Raw genomic sequence first — 24,593 nt, 5'->3', positions numbered from 1 at the left:
AATTGAATGGCTGGAAGAATAGTGGCTTCTTCCAGTGGATGAATGTTGTTACTATTGGATACAATGGATATAAGTTGTTACTATTTGATTTCTATATGTATGTATTCATAAAGTGAGGATAATAATACAGGCTATACCATCTTTGCAGGAAACAGCTCTGGTCTCCTGGCTAAGTTTTCCTGCAATTTTTTCTGTCTTGTTTCTTATTCTCAACTAAGCCAGTGTGCCTATCAACACTTAACAGATTACTGCATCATATTTATGTTGACACTTCTGTTCTCAGTATGTATAGTTTAACTATCAACTGGAAATCGTGTGTGCTTTGAAAAGGAGGAACCAATATAAAATTATGATGTTAGTACTAATATAGCCAGCCATATGAAGCTCTTTTGCTTACAAAGGGTAGGGGGTGGGTTATGATAAAAATATATATAATTATAGAAATCTCAGAGTAGCAACCATGGTCTGTGACCAGAACTTTGGCAGCAGTAATTTGTGGGTCTTCCCGTTAGTGAGAGGTACTCCCCATGTATTCTCTTCTCATATCTTTCCACTATCCAAATTACCTTTTGAATCCTCCTTTATATATTCTTTACTTCCACATTTCTAAACAATGTTTCATAGAATGCTATATTATTCACCTCTGAGAGAGTCACAATAAACATTTGTAGCAAACAGTGTTCTACCTTGTTGTAAGAATAAAAGTGGGGCGGGCACAGTGGCTCATGCCTGTAATCCCAGCACTTTGGGAGGCTGAGGCAGGTAGATCACTTGAGGTCAGGAGTTCGAGACCAGCCTGGCCAACACAGTGAAACCCTGTCTCTACTAAAAATACAAAAATTAGCCAGGTGTGGTGGTGCATACCTCTAATCCCAGCTGCTTAGGAGGCTGAGGCACGAGAATTGCTTGAACCTGGGAGGCAGAGGTTGCAGTGAGCCCACATCACGCCACTGTACTCCAGCCTGGGCGACAGAGTGAGAGTCCATCTCAAAAAAAAGAAAAAAAATTAAACAATTAAAAAATTTTAAAAAATAAATAAAAGTGACATTTCTTGAAGTTGGATTTTCTAAAGAGCCTATGTAGATTTGTAAACATTAACACTGTACTACATTGAAGAATTCAATTGGATGTCAGATCTTGGAGCTTTATTTTTTTGTGCTTAAAAAGAATATTGTTAGTGATGGAAGGTTTGTCAAGAGTGGATAGTCTTCAAAAAGGAGACTCAGAAGAAGTTGGCCGGGCGCGGTGGCTCAAGCCTGTAATCCCAGCACTTTGGGAGGCCGAGACGGGCGGATCACGAGGTCAGGAGATCGAGAGACGATCCCGGCTAACACGGTGAAACCCCGTCTCTACTAAAAAATACAAAAAAATAGCCGGGCGAGGTGGCGGGCGCCTGTAGTCCCAGCTACTCGGGAGGCTGAGGCAGGAGAATGGCGTAAACCCGGGAGGCGGAGCTTGCAGTGAGCTGAGATCCGGCCACTGCACTCCAGCCTGGGTGACAGAGCAAGACTCCATCTCAAAAAAAAAAAAAAAAAAAAAAAAAAAAGCCGGACGCGGTGGCTCAAGCCTGTAATCCCAGTACTTTGGGAGGCCGAGACGGGTGGATCACGAGGTCAGGAGATCGAGACCATCCTGGTTAATACGGTGAAACCCCGTCTCTACTAAAAAGTACAAAAAACTAGCCGAGCGAGGTGGCGGGCGCCTGTAGTCCCAGCTACTTGGGAGGCTGAGGCAGGAGAATGGCGTGAACCCAGGAGGCGGAGCTTGCAGTGAGCTGAGATCCGGCCACTGCACTCCAGCCTGGGCGACAGAGGGAGACTCCGTCTCAAAAAAAAAAAAAAAAGCCGGGCGCGGTGGCTCAAGCCTGTAATCCCAGCACTTTGGGAGGCCGAGGCGGGTGGATCACGAGGTCAGGAGATCGAGACTGTCCTGGCTAACATGGTGAAACCCCGTCTCTACTAAAAATACAAAAAAAACTAGCCGGGCGTGGTGGCGGGCGCCTGTAGTCTCAGCTACTTGGGAGGCTGAGGCGGGAGAATGGCGTGAACCCGGGAGGCGGAGCTTGCAGTGAGCCGAGATCACGCCACTGCACTCCAGCCTGGGAGACACAGCGAGACTCCGTCTCAAAAAAAAAAAAAAAAAAAAAAAAAACAAAAAAACAAGAATGTGTTGTTGCATTTTCTTGGGTAATGATAGTACTAGCAATTTTACACATCAGTAATCTTGATAGTAAATTTTAAGTTCCATTTAAGAATCCTCCTGGGTTTTTTTAATTCATCTCAGATTTTTTTTTAGAGTTGAATAAAATTGTTAAAGACTAACTGAATGCCTTTGCAATTATGAATTTTATTATTTGACAATACATATTAGAAAATCTCCCAAATTTAACACAGAAAAAGGTATTCCAATTAACAGTTTTAAAGAGATTATTACAAATAAAATATTCCATCGGTAATGTACTTATTTGATTTTATAGTAGCTGTTTATTTTATTTTAAATATTGATTTTGTTTCTCAGCCAAAGCTTAATGTTAAACCTTGGAAAAAAATTGTTTCTTACAGGGCTGATCCCTTATCCAACATGGTTCTAACCTTCCGTACTAAAGAAGATGCAGTTTCCTTTGCTGAAAAAAATGGTACGTTTGGTCTGTTTTTGACAAAGTCAAGATATGGTTTTATGTTCTTACCTTAATTAAAATCAATCGGGTATACAGAATTTGAGTTGAAATCCAGTGCTTTCAATGTATCTAATATTTAATGTATCTAATCCAGTGGTTTCAGACTTTTTAATCTGCGTCAGAACACCCACCTCCAAAAAAAAAACCTAAATTGGAATACTCATCTAACATGTAAAAGACAAAGTGCTCTAATTTAAAGTACAGAAAGGGAATGAAACTACTGAACACCTACCTTGTTTATGAATTCGTCTGTAAAATTACTAACATTTGGTTAAACTTAATTGAACATATATGGCAGCCTAGTCCAGTTTTGACACCTCCATTTACAATTAAGTTCTTTGAGCCAAAATGCAATGCCGAAATCTAGTCTATTAATCTATTTAATAACTCTTCAATTATTTGAAAATATTGTCATATTGCCTGTAAAATTTCCCTTCAGCCTAAATGCCCACATTTGCTACTTTTCTAGATATGGTGGGCGTAATACCAACCCTAATCTCAACTGTATAATAATATTAATGTGGCCTAAGAGTATATTCGCTTTTAGGGCAGCCACCTAACATCATTGGGTTATATTGATCTTGCTATCAACAAAAATGCAAAATGTCTTCCTTTTTCCTTATTTTCTGCTGTTAAGCCAACATAGTATAGTGAAAGGAAGTTTTGTAGTCAGACTAGTGTGGATTCTAATCTTGATTATGCCACTTTGAAGCTATATGATTTTGGATTAGTTTCATAATGGACAATGTTTCTTAGTTGAAATAAGGGTACCTACCTCATGAGGCGGGAGATAGCTGATACATAATAGATACTCTACTTGATAACTATTAGTTCTGACCTTCATCTCCCTCCAGCCAGTATGTCTGCTGTTTGTTTTCCTTAGATTCAAATGCACTACTAAACATTTGTACCTAATGTATCCTGTTATTCTAGTTTGTCAAATTGAATTTGTCTAAGTGCATCGTCACTGTAAAGCAGTATATAAAAATAAGAGATTATTAGTGTTGTCTAACATATCTGACATACAAATGTGAAAGCCCTATAAAGGTTATAATCTAACATATTTGCTTTCTTTTCCACTTGGTATTGTATAGCTTATGATTAAAAGTCTGAAGTCAACCTATCGGCCTTTGAATCTGTGTTGAGTCACTACCTGTATGACTTTATACTTCTGTTTCCCCATATGTGCAATGAGAATCACTATGAGGATTAAATGAGTTAATAAAAGTAAAAGTGCATAGTTAGACTAGGGTCTCACAAATAGTAAGTATATGATAGTATATAAATATATCCTATTATGTTATTAATAGACTTTAAAAAACTTTTTTCAAAAGGTTCTTAAGTGTAATTCCTTATTTATACTTTCTTGGCAAGTTCCAAGTTTCTTAATTACATAATTGTTCTTAAAAGTGGTCTTTTAAAATATTATTTTGACTTAAAATAACATTGCTCTCTTTTTAAACTGTAACATAGTTATGGAAAACAGTTCCATTAATTTTTTAATCTTTTCAGCTTACCATATTTCATGTCCAACACTTTGAAAATTATTCATTTGAAGTCTGTGACGTGAGTTTAATAACAGGAAATCTAATTAAATTGTTAAATCCCTGATTAGTCTTTCTCTAAGTGGTCACAAGGACTGCATGACTACAGTTGCCATGTGAATTGCCGGTGTGAGCTCACCACTGTTCCTATTAAAATCAAGTGGCTTTCTCATCTGACTTCTACCTCCCCAGGAAAGAAAATTGAGGAACACTATCAAAGTCTATAGAAAGTGTAACTTTAAAAAGCCTAATGGTTAGTGACATAAAATTGTAGGCTAACAGTGAATCAGGAATTTTAACCTATAAGATAGCAGAACTATGTCCTGTCTTGGTTACTGCTTTGTGCCTAGCACCTAGCACAAAACCGGACATATAATGGACACTCAATATCTGATGGAATAAATGACTTTCTAAAATATATTTCTCTGGCCGGGCACAGTGGCTTATGCCTGTTATCCCAGCACTTTGGGAGGTTGAGGTGGGTGGATCACTTGAGGTCAGGAGTTGTAGACCAGCCTGGCCAACAAAGCAAAACCCTGTCTCTACTAAAAATACAAAAATTAGCTGGGCATGGTGGTGCACGCTTGTAGTCCTAGCTACTCAAGAGGCTGAGGCGGGAGAATCACAAGGCGGAGGTTGCAGTGAGCTGAGATCCTACCACTACACCCCAGCCTGGGTGACAGAGTGAGACTCAGTCTCAAAAAATAATTAATAAATAAATAGAAAGAAACATATTTCTTTACTCAAGAATTTGAAACCATTCTCATCTCCTGGAAACGTCCTCAATGATTATTCCACTCTTAATTTCGCTATAGTACTTACGATCTGCCTTATTTATTTAATGTATAGCATTCTATGTCTTTAAATAGATAAAGCCTGTTTCTTCAGCTACAGTGGAAGCAAGATCTAAATAAACACCATTGAAGCATTACAGAAGTGGAGGTGGGGGATCTTTTCCAAATTCCACAGCATCCCCTTCCTTCTGATTTGCCCCTCTTGGGTAGGTAAATAGTAGTGAAGGACATACAAATGGATCCTCCCTGTCCCCCAGCTAAGTCATCTGTTGTCAGCTAGTGCTATTGAAGGTTGAGTGAACCAATGTTCTGATAAGTTAAGGCATTAAAAAAAAAAAAAAAGTTCAGATGCACTACTATGTAAAGACTACTGGATTAAGAGGCTGGTAACTAAGATTCTCATTCCACAGTGGTCTGCCTCACAGCAGAACTTGAACAAGTCATACTTCAGTACACTTAGCCTTTTAGAAGCATATTTCTTTATCTTTGAAATGAGAAGTGGATTGGGTAATGTTCAAAACCTATAGACTTAAGGATGTTAAAGCCCATGGGCTAGTTCATATATGTCTTTATTTCTTTGCTATCTAGCCCAGTGCCCTAATCATATGCTGTCTAGGGGAAAATGAGTTTTTGTTAATACAGCTGATTCTGTGTTAACAGTAAAATATGACAAAGGTTATACATTTATGGGCGTTAGTGCTTTCCTTTCAGTAGTATCTAGAAATAGGAAGTTAGGGTAAAACTGCCACATTCCTACACAAAAGATGATTTGTATATCATTTATCAAATTATATTTTATATTAATGTAGCCTAAAAGTATATTAGCTTTTGACAGTTATCAAATTGTATTTGATAATTGATATACAAATCAAATATCAATTGTATTTGATATACAGTTGATTATTTGTATATCAATTCAGGGACTATTCTGAAAATAAAAGCCTACCTTTCATCACCTTAGTTTTTTCATTTCCCTTTTAAATGTCAAATAAAAAGAGAAGTCATGAGCATGGTTTCCCTTGACATTAAAGATTGTAGAAAATCAATACAATAAGGGGAGTAAGATTTTCAGATTCAGTTGCTTTCTGGAAAACTTTTTTTTGAGAGGGGGTGGGGAGACAGTCTAACTCTGTCACCCAGGCTAGAGTGCAGTGGCATGATCTCTACTCAATGCAACCTCCACCTCCCAGGTTCAAGCGATTCTCCTGCCTCTGCTTCCTGGACTACAGGCATGCTACCACCATGTCCAACTAATTTTTTTTTTTTTTTGAAGAGACAGGAGTTTCACCATGTTGGCCAGGCCAGCCTTGAACTCCTGACCTCAGATGATCCACCCGCCTTGGCCTCCCAAAGTGCTGGGATTACAGGCGTGAGCCACTGCACCCAGCCTTACAAAACATATTTAATGCCCTCTAATTATATTTTGAGACTTGGGTAATAAGTATTATCACCACAGAAAGTAACATAAACACTAAATCATGAGCTAGGCACTATGCTAAGTGCTTTTCATTCTCATTTAGTAACTCTATGAAGCAGGAACAGTTATCTCCATTTAATTGTTCAAGGAAACAGGTTTAGAGACATTAAGTAACAGGGTCACTGACATACTTACAAGAAGGTGAACAAGTTTTACTTGAACAGTGGGGTTTATTCATTTATATATGGTCTATGACTGCTTTTCAGCTACAGTGGTAGAAAAGTAGTTGTAATATAGACTATATGGCCCCAGAGCCTAAAAATAATTACTACTTGGCCCTTTACAGAAAATTTTAGGTGATCTCTAGTCTAAACTGTTATGTATACTGCCTCAATACTCTGACATTTGTGTAAGTCCCAAAATACCTTTTATTCAAACATCTTCAAAAGTCTATGTTTAATAGACAAATTCCTCAACTGATAATTCAAAGTTCTTCACAGTACAGGCACCAACTTATTACCAAACACTAACAAGTTTTATCTTACTGTGTTCCAACTCTACTTTCTGCCCTTACATTCCAAACCTGCTATACACCTTCCTTCCTCTACAAGCTCATTAATACTGTTCTCATTCTTATCCTTGCCTATGAAACTCCAACCTAGTCTTCAAAGTCTATTTCATATGCTGTCTCATTTCTTGATCCCTTTTCTTATTCCCCTCCTTCACTTCCACCTCCCGTCTACTACTGGATGAACTCATCTTTCTTCCTTTTAACTTTCACAGTAATTTGTTCCTTTCTTGCAGCTCTTATAGTATGGTTTTCTCTTTTACCTTTTTTGTACTGCACTCAGTCAGAAGCATGTTGAACACACCCTATTTTATGTCAGCGCTATATGGCTAGGCTCTGGGGATAGTTAAATAAGGCATGGTTCTTACACTCAAACTGTAATATTTTATCCTGCCTATTGGATTATAAGAATTTACCAGGGAAAACAAGTCCTATTTATATTTTAATGTGCTCAATAAATATTGGTGAATTTTAACAGCAAATTTAGTAATATTGTAAATGATTCTCCAGATTATGCTTTAAACTTTTCTTTAAATCACCTTAATTTGGTGACTTACTGTTTTTTTTAGAAGAACTGTTAATCTGTTAATTCCCTGTAATTAGAAACCTGAAGAAAGCAAAGTATAGTAGGATGATTAACAATTTATTACATTTTAGTGTGTTTGTAAAATACAACTAATGAATGTTTTCCTGACAAGTTAATTTGGAGTTTATCCTGAGTTTATTAAGGTTTAGCATCCTGAAGTGTATTGAAACATACATAAAATGATGATTTCATAATGTTTGAATTGCTTCCAAACTGTATGTTATTTATTCTAAACTCTCCCTTTGATAGGATATCAAAACCTAGAGAAGTTAACAAAACAAGCCCCAGATCAATCACATTGCTTCTGACAATGCCTAACCTTCTAGATTCCAAGTCCAATGGTTTTCCTGATACTATGATGCTAGTAGATCTTAACAAATAATAATCTGGATCTACACGAATCCAATATGGTAGCCACTAGCCACATGTGATTTTAGCTCTTGATATGTGTTTAATTCGAATTTAGATGTGCTGTAAGTGTAAATGCACACTGGATTTCAAAGATTTAGTATGAAAAAAACAAAATATCTCAATTCTTATTTTATGAAGTGATAATCTAGAAATATTGGACTTAAGTAAATTATTAAAATTAATTTTATATATTTCCTTTTATTTCTTTAATGTGGCTACTAGAAACTTATGTATGGCTTACATATTTCTACTGAACAGCACCGATATATTTAGCAATATACAGTTTATACATTATATATATATTCTATGTAAATAGAATATTCTATATAAATAGTTCATTAAATAATTCCTGTAGTAAATGTGAGAAACAGGAAAATCATATCCAACTTGGAAAAGTTCAAATGTAATACTTCTTAAGAAATATAGTTCTGTTCTTCAGGTACTCTTACCTAGAATGAATTAAGGATATGTAGAAACTCTTGTTACTTATAAAATAATATAGAGATACTGTAGGTCTCTACAGAGATACTATAGTGTTCCTATAGTATCTCTAGAGTATAATATAGAGATACTATATATATATTTACTATATAGATATATGGAATAGACTATAGAGTATCTCTAGACTATATATTATATATATTATATATACTATCTAGATCGTATCTATATATAGAGATAATATACTATATATACTCTATATAGTGTACTCTAGAGATGCTATAAGTTTCTGTAGTATCTTTATAGTAGAGATAATAGGGAGGGATAATAATGTAGGGATGTACTGTATACCTATAGTATCTCTATAAGTACACAAGTTCCCCCATTAATCATCTGTTTTCAGTTCTTAACCAAATAAGGTATTATGCAGGCTCATCTTTTTATATAAGAATACTCTCATTTTTGAGATGAAAAGAAGTTCTCTTTATCCTGCTATTGATAATTTCTGCAGCTGTCTCCTCAGCTTATATCTTTTTTGCATAGCTCGCTCTTCTTTACCTCACTTCTTATGGAAGGCTGGTGTTCTGAAATTGGGGAGTGGAAAAGAAGAAAAGATTGAATGTTCCCTATGACTTCTTTTTCTCCCTTTTTCCACTACCATGTCCCCAAACATACTGACACACAAAGCAAATATAAATAACCCCTGATTCTTTTAGCCTTAACCTTAGGGCCTCATCTTAAACATCTTAAGCTCAGCATCTATTCCAAAGGAACTCTTTAATGATAACGTTTCTTTGTAAAGAGGGAAAAAGAATATCTGGGGTTTCCTCTGAAATGTAGATGAACCTCAGTTCAGTTCTTTGTGTACTAAAAAGACTCACCTTTCTCACCCATGTGGCTTTTGTCTTTCCTTGTGTTATGTAGTAAGTGATGGGGTAGAAGGATGGGGTGGAGGAAGCTACATCATGGAGAGAGGAGGTGGAAGACAGCTGTGGAAAATTTGGACGGTGGAAGACTAGAATCTACTACCATTTACATGCTAATGAAAACTAGAAATGGCCTTTTTTCCCCCGTTTGATCTGATTTGAAACTTTGTGACTTTTCTCTAGTATGTCATTTTACCCCCTGTGTTTTTCTCATTGTTGTTAGCTATAAAACTCTTTGAAATTCTCAAAATAAAGGAAGGTTTCTTTCAGGAATAGGAGGGCTGAGGACAAGCTGTGAAACTGCATTCTGTTCATAGTGGGTCTATTGAGGTGGAAAACCCGCCTCCGAAGTAATAGAAGGTAGAAGCAGGGAAGGAAACAGGTCTGGCCCTGGATCCAGGAAAATAAAGAAAGAAATAATTGGAGATGTAGCTTAGTACTTAGAATTATCCCAGAAGTGAACATCAGTAAGGTCTGGGCTTCCACCTAACGTAACTTCTTATGAGGGTCTCAACCTCACATCCATGTATCTTAAAAAAACAAAACGAAACAAAACAAAAACTCAAAGGCAAGAATCATGACTTTCATGTAGGTATAAAATGCAAGTAAAAGAATTTATTTTACTCATATAAGGGGACAAGGCAGATATCATAACCAGTTTAAAGTAAAAGTCAAAACAGCGCTAATTCGTGTGAAATAAAGAAATGTAGTGGATTGCAAATAGAGACAAAATTGGGTTTTGGTGGGGGAGGTCTATTAAGTAGAACACAGGACAGAAATTACATGTGTATCAATTGTGTACAACCTAAAAAGAATTGCCCGGTAGCTAAAAGATAAGGAACTGATCTAAAATCTGACCTGGAAGGGAAAGGGTGTGCTAGAAACAATGCATAGTTTTCCATTGAAACAAAAATTTTTATTTTTCTATTCCTTCTCCGTTTTGATTAGGAGATAATCTCAGCGAGAGATTATTTGTGATCACAAAATAAGACTGGTATGATAGTTAGCCTTATTATTTACATACGTGTAGCAAGAGTGTTAATTTGTCATATACGCTTTCTTGTTTGCTTTGGTGAAAGTTTTTACAAGGAATCTCTGATTGGACTTTTAAGTCTCTTGAGCTAGGAAACCACGCTGGGAACTTGCCACTAGATTTATTTGGTATTACCTTTTAATTTGGGCAAATTCCTCCTTTCTCAGGATCTCCAAAATATCCTAAGAGTCCTTGCTACTATAAGACTGGGAATCCTATAAGCCAAGTGCTAGGCCACTTTTCCCAGAAGGACGTATTGTTATTGGACATATGCAAATAACTATATTGTCATGAAAATAAGAATACTCAATTAGAGTTTCTGAATTCTGGAGGAGTCATGGAGAATGAGATATTATTTACAAATATTTCAATTTACAAAGTAAACTCTACTAAATTGTAATGAGTTATAGATACCTTAAGAGGAAAGAGAGCTTTCTTACATGTACAAAGAATACATTGAGACAATATCAGCAATATTCCAAACATAAAATTATGATCGATCCTCATCAGTTCTTCAGTCCTATATAATTATTATTTGTTCTACTGGATCATAAATGTATCTGCTTCTTGACTAGCGCTCTGGATATCCTGACTCAGTCTACTTGTATGGTCTTAAAATTAAGTGATGGCATCAAAAGCCTCTACCCTCAAAGCATCTGGCATGGGCCATTTCCTCAGGGTTCTGAGACAGTCCTTGTTTGTTGAAGATAAAGCACTCTGCCCTGTAGCTGATTGCAGGAGTTTGCCAGGAAGCATCAGAGTAAAACAAAAAAAAATAAAAACTATTTGTAGATTATAAAAGACAAAATGGCTGTAGTTAACATTACTGGTAATTTTATTTCCTTCTTTTTTTTTTTTTCTTTTTTTTGAGACAGAGTCTCACTCTGTTGCCCAGGCTAGAATGCAATGGCGTGATCTTGGCTCACTGCAACCTCAGCCTCCTGGGTTCAAGCGATTCTCCTGCTTCAGCCTCCCAAGTAGCTGGGACTACAGGCGCCCACCACCATGCTCAGCTAATACAGCTAATATTTTGTATTTTAGTAGAGATGGGGTTTCACCATGTTGGCCAGGCTGTTATCAAACTCCTGACCTCAGGTGATCCACCCACCTCAGCCTCCCAAAGTGCTGGAATTAGAGGCGTGAGCCACCATGCCTGGCCCATTAATGGTGAGGCAGGAGAATGGCGGAACCCAGGAGGCGGAGCTTGCAGTGAGCTGAGATCACGCCACTGCACTCCAGTCTGGGCAACAGAGCGAGACTCCGTCTCAAAAAAAAAAAAAAAAAAATTAAAGTGAAATATATGGTTAAGAGTTCATAGCAAGAATAATGCAACTTAATCCACAAACGTTTTCAGCAAAATATCTGGTAATGTGGTCGCTTAAGCCTATTTTCAAAGACAGTGAATATTCATCTGATTTATAAAAATGAACATATTCTTTTATGGAGAAAAAAATCTTGAGATACGACATAATAATACTGAAACATAACATGAATATGCTTGGCATATATTTAAAATATATAAATATCAAGTAAAAAGATTTAAGTCTGGAGTATGTCCTAAATATCAGTATATTAATAAAACTCAGAGAAGTGACATTGATTTCCAGTTGACATTTACTGGCCTAGAAGATGCAATATTTAAACTACAGAAGTAAAGATGCAATCAAGTTAATGTTTTTATTAAAAATAACAAATTATGACTGATAAACTATACTGTAATTATTTGTTGGGCAAAGCAGTACAAGGACTCAGGTAAATAGAACACATCTTGAGCAGTGAAGGCATTGATAATTCCCCAGGAACTTACCATATAGCATAAATTTTGGTTAATAACACTTTTCCCATGAAATATAACCTTGGGATGGCTAAGGATCTTTTCTGAATTGACAACTTTTCTCATAGTTGACAGCTCTTCCCAAGTAGCTCCCTTAATTATAGCATATAAGGCCGGGCGCGGTGGCTCAAGCCTGTAATCCCAGCACTTTGGGAGGCCGAGACGGGCGGATCACGAGGTCAGGAGATCGAGACCATCCTGGCTAACACGGTGAAACCCCGTCTCTACTAAAAAATACAAAAAACTAGCCGGGCGCGGTGGCGGGCGCCTGTAGTCCCAACTACTCGGGAGGCTGAGGCAGGAGAATGGCGTGAACCCGGGAGGCGGAGCTTGCAGTGAGCTGAGATCCGGCCACTGCACTCCAGCCTGGGCGGCAGAGCGAGACTCCGTCTCAAAAAAAAAAAAAAAAAAAAAAAAAAAATTATAGCATATAAAATAAACCTAATTCTTTTTAGCACCTCTGTTTTCACAAAATGAAAGAATATATCTTTGTAATTTTCCAGAGGCCCTCTAGGGAATCTCAAAGATAATTCTAGGTGCAATGATATCCTGAAAGTTTTATTTTACATTTAGGATTCAGTTGTGGGAAGGTAAATATCAAAAGTTGTCAGGAGATGTGAACAGTTAGGATAGATATAGAATCACAGGTACCTGAGAAATGATATGTGGCCACTCACTGCAAAGTCACAATAAAACTTAAACATAGAAAGTAATATGATGGTAAAGAACCTTAGCTCTTAGCATTCTCTTTCTCTTTCTGGCACAGTCACTTTACTTGAGGACATAACTATTCTCTTTTTCCTTTAATAAACAAAAACATATCTCATAACCTTGCATGCAGAGTTTTACCTCTCTACCACCATTTCTCCTATTCGAGTTTCATTTATATGTAACTTTTAACCAAAGTGACTGATTCCATAGAGAAACTGGGAGATGGATAATTGAAATGGTTACACATCAGCATTTTAGTAGACTAACAGATCTCATAAATACACGTAACTTTCTATAGCTATATGCATTCCTTATACTCCAGCTTCTCCAGGTGGCAAAAATGAAAATGTTCACTAACGAACCCAGAGATACAGCCTCTCTGTAGCATATGAAAATAAGTAGCAAGAGTATATACATTTAAAATTTTGCTTAGTAATTATAGTGGAGAAAATATGTCTTTTCTCACCCATCACATAGGTGCATCTCCTATAATAAAGGACAGTTAAAAATAGAAAAGCACATATTTAATGTAAATTTTATGTGATACAGGACCCTTCAAAAATGAAAACCCAAAGAAACAGGAATACTTGTGTATTTTATGCTAAATTTGAAGAAGAAGTACATTGTGTGTGGAAATATGAATGGATAAAGAAAGTATGATCCAGTAGTAATAAGCTAGAGAGAATGTAGCCAGGCCTGTTTGTTCAGATTCTTCTCTTAAGTCCATCCCTCTGTAATATTCTTTGCCTCTGGGTTATAGGGCACATGAATGTCTTATGATTTCTTCCATGAGAAGGCCAGGGAATTATTTTATGGTCTACTTCAAGGTACAAGGGTGGGAGGAGGTCAGAGTGGCCTTCTCTGTTTCTTCAAATGCCAAGGTGCCATTATTTTAGGGTAGCATGTCCTGAACCCTATCATTATCAATGGATTAGTATTCTGTCTTACTTAGAAGAGATCTAGGGTTCACAACTAATTGATCACAACCGATTACAGATTTCGTTACTCCTTTTCCACTCCCACAGCTTGACTCCACTAGTCTTAAAAAATAATTTAAAAAATAAGTAAAAGATCTGGATATCTAATAAATATCTATTAATTACTTGACGATCTTGGAAATTAATTTTGAAGGTGACATATTACAAAACATAATTATTGTTGAAATAAAGTTGTCAATAATGAATCAATTTGGTTAATCATAGGTTTACATTTTTCATGACTAAACATTAAACAAGTAATTCTGGCTTATTTGATCAGTAAACATATTTGGTAATTAAAAAAATACACAAGTGGAATAAAAGTCTGTTTGTATATTTAACATTGATAAACCAGAGAAAACCTTGCTGTTTTATTAAACCAAAATTATTAGTCTTGTTTGTCAAGATTTACCTACACGATATGAACTTGAAGTCTCAAAATGTTTGTTAGTTGCTCTAAGAGTACTCTTTAAGTACTCTTAAAAATTTCTAGCACACTGAACGTATTAGAAGTTCCATTTTCTTCTTCTCTGAAAATTTTAAGATTCAATTTACATAATCACTTATTTTTCTCTATAAGCTAATCAGAACAGAGTTCCTTAAAAAGACTTTATAATCTAATTCATCAATGCCACCTAAAGGTAGAAAAGCCTTAAATACATGCACAGTAAGGCTTTTCTCTATACAGACATTGATAGACATATAGTCACACAGAGTTTATAACTTCAGTTCTAAACTTTCAGCCATTAGTTAATAATACAAAATGATGAAATACCAAAGAGCTGTTCTTTTCTGAGTACTAATTCTTAATTGATTTGAGTCCAAAATAGAATAGATTAACAAACTAGATTCTCCATTTTTTTCCTACCCAACAGAGAATAGACCTCTATAAACCATTAATCCATTTACGGGGATCATCAGATGGTCAGATTGCAAAACCAATTCCCCAGATTAGTAGAGAGCAAAAGACCAGAGTCAGCAGAATTCTCTTGCTGCTGGATTCACCTTTTAGAGCCAAGAAAAGACGTATGCAGGCTTAAGCATAAGGTATACCATTTCTTTGATGAAGAAGTTTGCCTGCATTTGGTCGATAAATCTGTAAGATGTCTCAAGGGGACCTCCAAAATTGTTAAATTTTCCAGAAAAAGATACATTGACTCTAGCATAGATATACAATAAACATGTATTGAAGGATTTTACTCATCTGATATAAGGGAGCAGGGCAAATGTTATAACCAGTTCAAAGGACAAGTCAAACAGCACAGATTTATGTAGGGTAAAGAAACGTTGAGATTAATTGCAAATTGAGACAAAACTGATTTTTCCAGGACTGGGTTGAGAGGGGAGTCAAAGCTACGAGAAAGGACAGACTTTATGTATCTATCAGTTATAGGTGATTCTCCTTATTTACAGTTAATGTTTTTTGTTTTTTGTTTTTTCTTTTTTGAGACGGAGTCTCGCTCTGTCACCCAGGCTGGAGTGCACTGGCACGATCTCAGCTCATTGCAAGCTCCACCTCCCAGATTCACACCATTCTTCTGCCTCAGCCCCCCAAGTAGCTGGGACTACAGGTGCCCGCCACCATGCCTGGATAATTTTTTGTATTTTTAGTGGAGATGGGGTTTCACCGTGTTAGCCAGGATGGTCTTGATCTCCTGACCTCATGATCTGCCTGCCTCGGCCTCCAAAAGTGCTGGAATTACAGGCACAAGCCACCGTGCCAGGCCCCACAGTTACGTTCTTTAAAGTCACTATGAAACACTAAATTAGCAAGAATTCTTATTCCTGGGGATATACATGGTTAGGTTCCTGCAGGCCTCTGGTCACATAGTTTGTCATCTGATGAGTACATAACCTTTTTCTATGTGTGTTTTTGTTTAAAGACACCTTATTTAATACAGTTAATTCATCAACATTGAACTCACAACCAACAGCACTATAACTCATGCCTAAACAAAGCTTATCTGAAACACGTATTGGCACATCACAGCTTTCTTGGAACACTAGATAACATTTCAGCACACTGTTTGGGGACCATTTTAAACAGTGAAATTACCAAAAACCAGCACAGAAATGCAAAAAAACTGGCACTAAATAGAGCACAGAAAGTATGCTTGTTTACAGTATGAGAGCTGAAACAAGAAGGCAGAGCATTATCCTGCTTCCCTTCATTTAGAAATGTGTGTTACAGGACTCAAATTTTTTGGCATTCTCCACATGTCACAAATGACCAGAGAAGCACCATAGGTGTTGATTTAGGAGTCACAAACTTTAGTTAATAGGTGAATTCACGAAAGATTTTTTTTTATATACATAGCTTTTTCCTCCCAGTGTCTAATCCCGTATCCTGTCTGTGGCTAGGAAAATACTGCTAAGGCAAGGGCGACAGCGAGCATGCAAGCGAGAGCGCGCGCGAGAGCTAGAGAGAATTATATATGGTGGCTTAGTGACATTTCTGGTATATTGTAGATTAAATAGGATTCTGAGAATCCCTATGAGTAGCTTGCAGATCTCTGGGAGTGGTTTTTGGCTATTTGTGTAGTTTTTTTCTCCAGAAAAATGTGTTCTAAATTTCTAATGACTGATTTTCAGATGTACTTTTGGAACACAACAGCTGGAGTAGTGGATTACTACCTTGGTTTGTTTTGTGGCAAATGCTGAATAATTCCAACTACTCTTTTGAAAATAATAGTAATATTACATAACAAGTATATTATTTGAAAAGATAAAATTTCAAGGAGCCGTTGACTGTCACATCAAAGCAGTATTTAGAGGTGTCACAGCTACAGCAGGTGTAGGGTACTACTAATCTAACAAATATTTCAGGTGCCTCATGTTTTCACCTTATTTGCTTGTTTAAATCACTTTATATAAACTTATGGGAAGACTTGCTTTGCAGTGTATCCAAAACTGCTGTTATTTCTCCATAGTATTTTCTAAAGATCTAGGATACTTTTACGTTATTCTGAACCATTTACCCCCTACCCTACCCTACCCCCATATTATGTATCTAATTGGTAATTTCAAAGTAAAGATACTTTTAAAGTGAAATTCCTAAAAAGCTATTTTTCTTTTCTGCTCCTTAAAATTATATGTTAGGGTTATGCTCTGCTTTCAGCCAGATATAATATGGGTGCATAGCCTGGTGAAGAATCTAGAAACCTGCCAAGTACCAGTGTACTTTGCTTTGGCCTCCCAAAGCTTTGCTCTTCTGATCCCATGCTTCAGTTGGAAGTGACTGTCAGTTATGTCAGTTTGTGCCAAATTATGTGGTAGTTCTTGTTCCGTGCACAAATGGAGAGTAGGAAAAATCATTTAGCTGTTCACTTCCAAACTCATGTCAGGGTTTGAGATTAGGTTATTAGAGAAGAAAGACCTTTAACAGAACGTCAATCAAGGTTGAGGTAAAACATTTCGCAAGCAATAAAAGAACTGATGGATGTTTGTATTTTTATATTACTGAACCATAAATGAAATGATTCTGCATAAAAATGAATGGAATTGATTTTATTTTTCTGTCTTATATGTGGAATTCGTAAGTTAATTGTGGCCTGGTTTTGTTCAGAGGTTGGGGATTTTTGGCATTTGAAAAGATTATACCATTTATATCATAGGAAATAGAATATTCCAACCACAATGTGGAGATCTACAAAATAAACTGGCATATTTCAGAAAAAAAAATTGGGCATGGGATGTTAAAGATCACATTTTAAGTTTACTACAGCATTTTCCAAAGGGAAGTGATACTAGGGCTTAAAGTTCAAGCTATTTTTGTGAAAGCATTTCAGTGTGTGAAACAGCAAAGGGAGTCAGCTTCTCATCATTTAGGTGCTGGTAGTTGGGTTTGTGGCAAATCTGTGCCATATGGCTACTGTCCTCTAGGAAGTGACGGCAGCACTGAGAGCTTTACCCATCCCTGGGGCAGCTGCCTTGGACTCCATTGCTTTGATCTTCTTCTGTTGCACAGCTGGGAAGAGCAAGGGGCTGGTTTTCAGTACCCTATAGGACAACATATGGGACCATTATGATTGTAGACTATATCTTCATTTTATATAAGCATATAAGCATTCTTCGGAGAGTGCAAGTATTTTCACTTCCATGTTCCCATTCAGAAGAACAAGTTTGGGCTCTTTCTTTAAAAAAAAGAAAATATATATATATATATTTATCTATTTTAGGGTTAAAAAGGACACTGTTATAGAAATTTAAACATTTAATATCTATATTTTATTTCTTGCAAAATATATTCTTTCTTTTTAGCAACAAGTTTCAAATAGGAAGTAGGAAAGATGAGTATAATTTGTGTAACTTACCTATTCTTAAGCACACATGCTTAATGTCCTTTCAAGTGTTGTCCTTTTTAGCTCAACTTCACTGTTTGCTCAGGTAACCTTTATATTCGAGTATAGTGGGACCAGTAAATTTGTTCATCCAGGCACTGTAAGGAGGAGGATGCTTGGAAATGTGATCAGATTCTTAACAGTATCTCAAAAAACAGCAAATGTTTATTATGATGACAGCCCTACATAGTAGAAAAGTTTTCTGAATAATGAATAGAAAATCCAAAGATGTCCGTGGATTCTTTCTTTAGTTTTAGTCTCTATTGTGAATTGTCATTGGACTTCCTCATATACTCCTTTGCATTTAGGGAAGCACAGTTGCATGTGCAACTTTGGAAACAAAGTTGTTTATCACAGAGAAATGGGAAGATAATAAATGTTTTGCCCTACACATCCTAACAATCATGAGTGGTCAGTGGTAATTATATAGAGATGGATCTTATTAGCAAATGCAGGCTGCTTCTGTGTGTATTTTTGTTTGTTTTTCACAGGGTGCTTTGCCCATCCACATTCCAATCCCTGTCATGATACTTCTATTTATTGTTGTTATCAACAATAATCTGGCAACTGTAATCTGGCTCACAATTCCCCGGAGCCAGCTCACTCCTTAGTTACCAGGAAAAAACCCAAACCAGTTGTTCTTTTATGTGTATAAAACTTCATTCTTCTCACATTGCAGTGACCCTGACCACATTTTGAAACTCCATAACCAGAATAGATATTAGATCTGTGTCTGAGATCTGATGTAGTACAGAGAATTCTCCCTGGTGGCTGAAAGGATAATTGAGTGAATGAGAAAGTGACTATCAGGTTTGTGTTTGTGTGTATATTACTGGTTCCTAGATATTTGAGTGCTTTCTCATTTCTGCAGTTTCTTTCCTAATGTCTTTATTGACCTGGTGAGTGTGTGTTGGGAGGTAGTAAGAGGAGAGAGATTTAGGTTTCTTACCTATCATTTGGCAAGAAAAGATTATGGAGGTCTTGGGTTAATTTTCCAGCTGTCATTATAACCAAATACAGAATCTACACTAGAAACCATTTCCTTCCTCACAATTGTGGGAGAGCATATGTGGAACATAGATTTCCCAGGGATTCTTAAAAGTCTTTTCAACATATTTTTTCAAATAAAAGGAAATGAATGAAATAGATAAAACTTGTAATTGCAGAATATTTTTAAAGAAATGCAGTTTTAGGCCGAGCGTGGTGGCTCATACCTGTAATCCCAGCACTTTGGGAGGCCGAGGTGGGCAGATCACAAGGTCAGTAGATCAAGACCATCCTGGCTAACATGGTGAAACCCCATCTCTACTAAAAATACAAAAACTTAGCCAGGCATGGTGGCGGGTGCCTATAGTCCCAGCTACTCGGGAGGCTGAGGCAGGAGAATGGCGTGAACCCGGGAGGCGGAGCTTGCAGTGAGCTGAGATCGCGCCACTGCACTCCAGCCTGGGCAACAAAGCGAGACTCCGTCTCAAAAAAAAAAGAGAAAATAAAAGAAATGTAGTTTTATTAATAAAGTAGTTAGGTGTTAAAGTCCATCTGGGTTAAAATCCTGGTTTTGCCACTTATTAGCCCTGTGACCTTAGGCTGTTTATTTTCTCTATATTTTTTTAAGTTAATGTAAAATTAAGATATATACAATGCCTTCCTTATAGCCATGCAACCTATAAACTCCATACATAAAATTTCAATAAAAGTACATTTCAAGCACTCAGCATGGGGACTAGAACATACTACCTAGTGCACCAGGAATGCTCTTGCCTCAGGGCCTTTGCAGTTACTGTTCTCTGCCCACTTCTCAGGGAGGGAGGGCTCCCCTGTATACCCCATCTAAAATGTTTTCTCCTTAGTACTTACTAGGATGTAATACACATTTTTAATTTAGGTATTACTGTATTAGCACCTAATATACTATATACTTACTAACTTTTCTTCCCCTACTAACTTCAAGAAGTTCAGGAAAATTTTGTTTTATTCACTAGTCTGCCTCCACTGTCTAAAAACAGTCTCTGACATGGAGTTGGCAATCAATACTATTTATCAAATGAATGGCAATGCTTGGTAAATATTGTTATACCTCCTTTAATAAATTGAATATTTTTTGTAATTATCAGCATCGTTTGCTGGTTAATATGGGAAGTGCTTAAGAAGTTTATAATTTTAAAGTTGTTATGCTCAGATCACAGTATTAATTTGCTTACCAAAACCCGTTTCTGTAGTTAATAACTAGGTTAGATTATAGCTAGCTATACCCAAAACATCACAAATTCAAATTTAGTGGGCTCTAATGTAATGGAAATTTATATAGAGACATGGTGCTAGGAAGTTGTGAATCAAATTTGAGGACCAGATAATACTTAACATTTATTGAGTGCCTACTATAAACCACAAGAGACAGTGTAGCATAATAGGTAAGGCGTAGCCTCCAAAATCTGGCCAGCTGTGTTTAAATCCTGATTCTGTCCCTTCTTGGCTGAGTGACCTTACGCTAGTTACCTAACCTCTCTGAGCCTCAGTTTACTCAGCTGTACAAGGGGGATAATATTACTTCATATAAAGGTTCTTTCTCATAGAACTCAATAAATGTTAAGTGGGGGTGCTTTCTAAGCACTTTACATGAATTATGACATCCATATGAAGTACAAGACGTGTACTTTAATCCTCATGACAACCTTATGAAATATAAACTTTTCTTATGCCCTTTAGTAAATTTTTTGAAATGGAGATAACTACTTGTTACGTACATACTTTATAAGTCCAGATTCTCTTAAAGTAAGCTATAGCTTTGTAACTTTTTTTTAATGGATAAGAAAGTTCTCAAAACGTATTTTCTACTCTGTGAAAATAAGATTATGTTGAGCAAGTAAATTAATATTTTCTCTCCTGGATTCTGATGTTTCATTTGCTTTCCTGCTTCCCCATTTCCTTATAGTTATTGGACTTTCTTTGGAGATGGAGTTCCAGCAGTTGGGAATGTAATATTCTGTTATGGATAAAGTAGATTAAAAGTTTAAATTAAAATACTCTGTTAAATGTTGTTACTTTCCTTTGTGTACAGTAGCAGTAGTATACTTTGATGAGTTGAGTTTCATAGGCTTAACTTTTGTGGTAAAACTGAGTACTAACTAAGGGACTATTGAAATGTAAGCTTTGTGGCAGAAGGTACTATACTCACCAAGATCAAGAAGCTCACTTAATTAGACCATATAATAATCACATTTTGGACGTTTTATACGTGACTGCATGATACAGCCATGAATTAGAGGTTTCAAGATGAGTTCTTTGAATAAAATCCTAAGAGAAGAATAAATTACAGGTGTGGGAAAATGGATTTTATGAAGAAAAGTGAATGTTACAGGAGTTGCCTAGCTTAGGGAATAAAAGAATGACTTAATTATATTTTTAAGGAGGAGGATGTTGATTTGTTTCCCATGTTTTAGGAGAACTACAGAATAGAACTTAGTACAGAAAATGTAGACATACATATACCCAGTTTTCAAAATTACAAAATGCTGAAATGACTTTGGATGGAAAATATAAATACTCAGAAGAGAATAGACAACTTTGATTAGTGGCCCTTACTTTTGTATGCATAAAAATCTCCTGGAATTGATAAAGTGTAGTTTCCTGGGTCCCTACCCAAGATTCTGATCTAGTGGGCCTTTGGTCAGGCCTAACAGTTTGCACCGTTTATCGGGTACTCGCATGTGAGTCTAATTAGTGAGATAGCCCTTGAAATAAATGTTTAAAATCTTTTTGAGTTTAATCAGTAGCCTGTCCAAGTCCAGGAGGTTGAACCAAGTAAACTCTCATGGTCCACTTCAACTATGTAGTACACACACGCACCCACACACACGTACATATTTTTCTATATCCCTTTGGAAGAGTTCTAAACTAACTCTTGTAAAGAAACCAATTTTTGGAAGAATAGTGAGGTTGGTTATGTTGTTCATCGCTCTTCATTGCAACTGTTTTTAAAGTCCTTTGTTAAACCACATAGAGCAATGGAAATTTTAATGTAATACATAGATATCAGTAATTGAACAAGGAGAAACTGAATCATAGTTTACATCTTTAACTTGAGATATGGTAAATAATCTGTAGGCAATCTTTTGGACCCTTTTCTCACAGAGGATTATAAGGGAACAAATAGTAAGTATATCTCAGATGTGTTGACATATACTCTTGATGATAAGTGAACATTAAGTTACAAAAGCTAGCCTCCGCTTGCTGTGCTTTTCAGGTATCCTCTTTAATTCTGTTTCTGTGGATTTGTCTTTGTTTTTTCCTCCTAGGATGGAGCTATGACGTTGAAGAGAGGAAGGTTCCAAAACCCAAGTCCAAGTCTTATGGTGCAAACTTTTCTTGGAACAAAAGAACAAGAGTATCCACAAAATAGGTTGGCACTGACTATATCTGTGCTTGACTGTAAATAAAGTCAGCTGTGCAGTATTTATAGTCCATATACATCGCTTAATCTCCTAATAAATTTGACCTTTAAACTATAGATACATTTTGTGGTGTCTATTTTAAATGTCTTTTGATGGCTCAAATTGGGCATGTTTCAATTTCCTATATATAGAGAAGATTTGAGGTGATCATACTTCTGGGAAATCTTGGTACTTAGAATCTGTTACCAGGAATGCTTGAAATCAGCTGCAACATTGAAGTTTTATATTTGCTTTTTATAGCCATTCTCAAGTTAATATTGTTTATAAATCACCAGCCAACATTATTAAAATGTTGTCTTAGAAATTGTTTTATCATAGGTAGAGAAGTACACGATAACACTGCAGTCTTACAAACTTAAACCCCTGTCCCATCATTATTAAAGTTCTCTTCTTTTAATTACTACTTTATAATTTACTAAGGTACTTTGAGCCTGAATGAATTGCATTTCATAATAATCTCTGCCCAGAAATCAACACTTCCTGATTATGAGGAGTTCAGGTGAAGATTTCATATTCTTAGGAATTAAGACTCAGAGAAAATAAAAATCAGTTCATTCACAGGGATTTGTAATATTCAGTTGTTTTTTTGAACTATAAGCAGATACATGCTTTTATTGTTAAACATTTAGGTCATACATTATGAGTTAAACAAACACATGCTTTGTTTGGCTATTCAAAAAACACTTTGTATACTAACCCTCATAATAACCCTATTAGCAGGAACTATTATTTTACCCATTTTGCAAAGAAAAGACAAAAATCAAGGCTGAAAATGATTAAATAGTCTGCTCAAGATCACACAGGTCATGCACTGTGGCTCATGCTTATAATCCCAGCTATGCAGAAGACTGAGGTGGGAGAATCACTTGAAGCCAGGAGTTCGAGACCAGCTTGAGCAACATAGCAAGACTCCATCTATAAAAATATATAAATAAATAATTTTAAAAATAAATAAATTAGCCTGGCATAGTGGCATTCATGTGTAGTCAGCTACTCAGAAGGCTGAGACAGGAGGATTACTTCACCTCAGGAGGTCAAGGCTAAAGTGAGCTATCATGCCACTGCACTCCAGCCTGAGCAACAGAGTAAGACCCTATATCTTAAAGTTATGCCAGTCCTAAGTGCCAAATCTGGGGCTTGAACTTATGTCTGTCTGTCTGCAAAACTCATACTCTATTTTTAGTTATGAAAATAATTAAAAATAGCTAATGGAGTTAATGGCAGATGATGTCTTAGGTTTTTTTTTTTTTTTTTTTTTTTTTTTTTTTTGGAGACGGAATCTTGCTCTGTCGCCAAGGCTGGAGTGCAGTGGCACATTCTCCGCTCACTGCAAGCTCTGCCGCCTCCCGGGTTCACCCCATTCTCCTGCCTCAGCCTCTCTAGAAGCTGGGACTACAGGCACCCGCCACCACGCCCAGCTAATTTTTTTGTATTTTTAGTAGAGACGGGGTTTCACCGTGTTAGCCAGGATGGTCTCGATCTCCTGACCTCGTGATCCGCCCACCTCGGCCTCCCAAAGCGCTGGGATTACAGGCGTGAGCCACCGCGCCTAGTCGATTTCTTAGGATTTTTAATGTTACTTGATGTTTCCAAAGTTATAAACTAAATATATGTTTTCTTACAACTGCATTTCAGAAAACAATAGCACATTGACAGAGTTTTGGAGAGCATATTGGCAGCCTTTTTCCAAACTGTTAACTTCGTATTCCATTTAATTTGAAAAGGGCACTTATAGGCAAATAGCCTGTGGGATATACAGAGGTAAATGTCCAAAGATGTTTATTGTAAAGTTGTTTCTAGTAGCTAAAATGTCAAAACAATCTAAACATCTATTAAAGGGGGAATAGAGTTCAAGAGTATGATACAGCTATTTAAAACAACAA

At 36.5% G+C, this 24,593-nt stretch overlaps 1 protein-coding gene across 50 annotated transcripts in view; it reads left to right on the top strand.

The window, feature by feature from the left end:
- The window catches only part of NDUFS4 (NADH:ubiquinone oxidoreductase subunit S4), a 696,041-nt gene extending 673,277 nt beyond the window's left edge, over positions 1-22,764 (top strand). For all 50 annotated transcript variants that reach the window (XM_050794140.1, XM_050794119.1, XM_050794155.1 and 47 more), the window contains 2 exons: positions 2,562-2,635; positions 22,555-22,764. In XM_050794140.1, coding sequence (XP_050650097.1) covers positions 2,562-2,635; positions 22,555-22,658 — 178 coding nt within the window. In that variant the 3' untranslated portion in view covers positions 22,659-22,764. The remainder of the gene's footprint in view (positions 1-2,561; positions 2,636-22,554) is intronic.
- The last annotated feature ends 1,829 nt before the right edge of the window (positions 22,765-24,593 follow it).

This window comes from Macaca thibetana, chromosome 6 (genome assembly GCF_024542745.1).
Source record: "Macaca thibetana thibetana isolate TM-01 chromosome 6, ASM2454274v1, whole genome shotgun sequence".
Classification (NCBI taxonomy): Eukaryota; Metazoa; Chordata; class Mammalia; order Primates; family Cercopithecidae; genus Macaca; species Macaca thibetana.
This window is presented reverse-complemented; position numbering and strand designations above follow the sequence as displayed.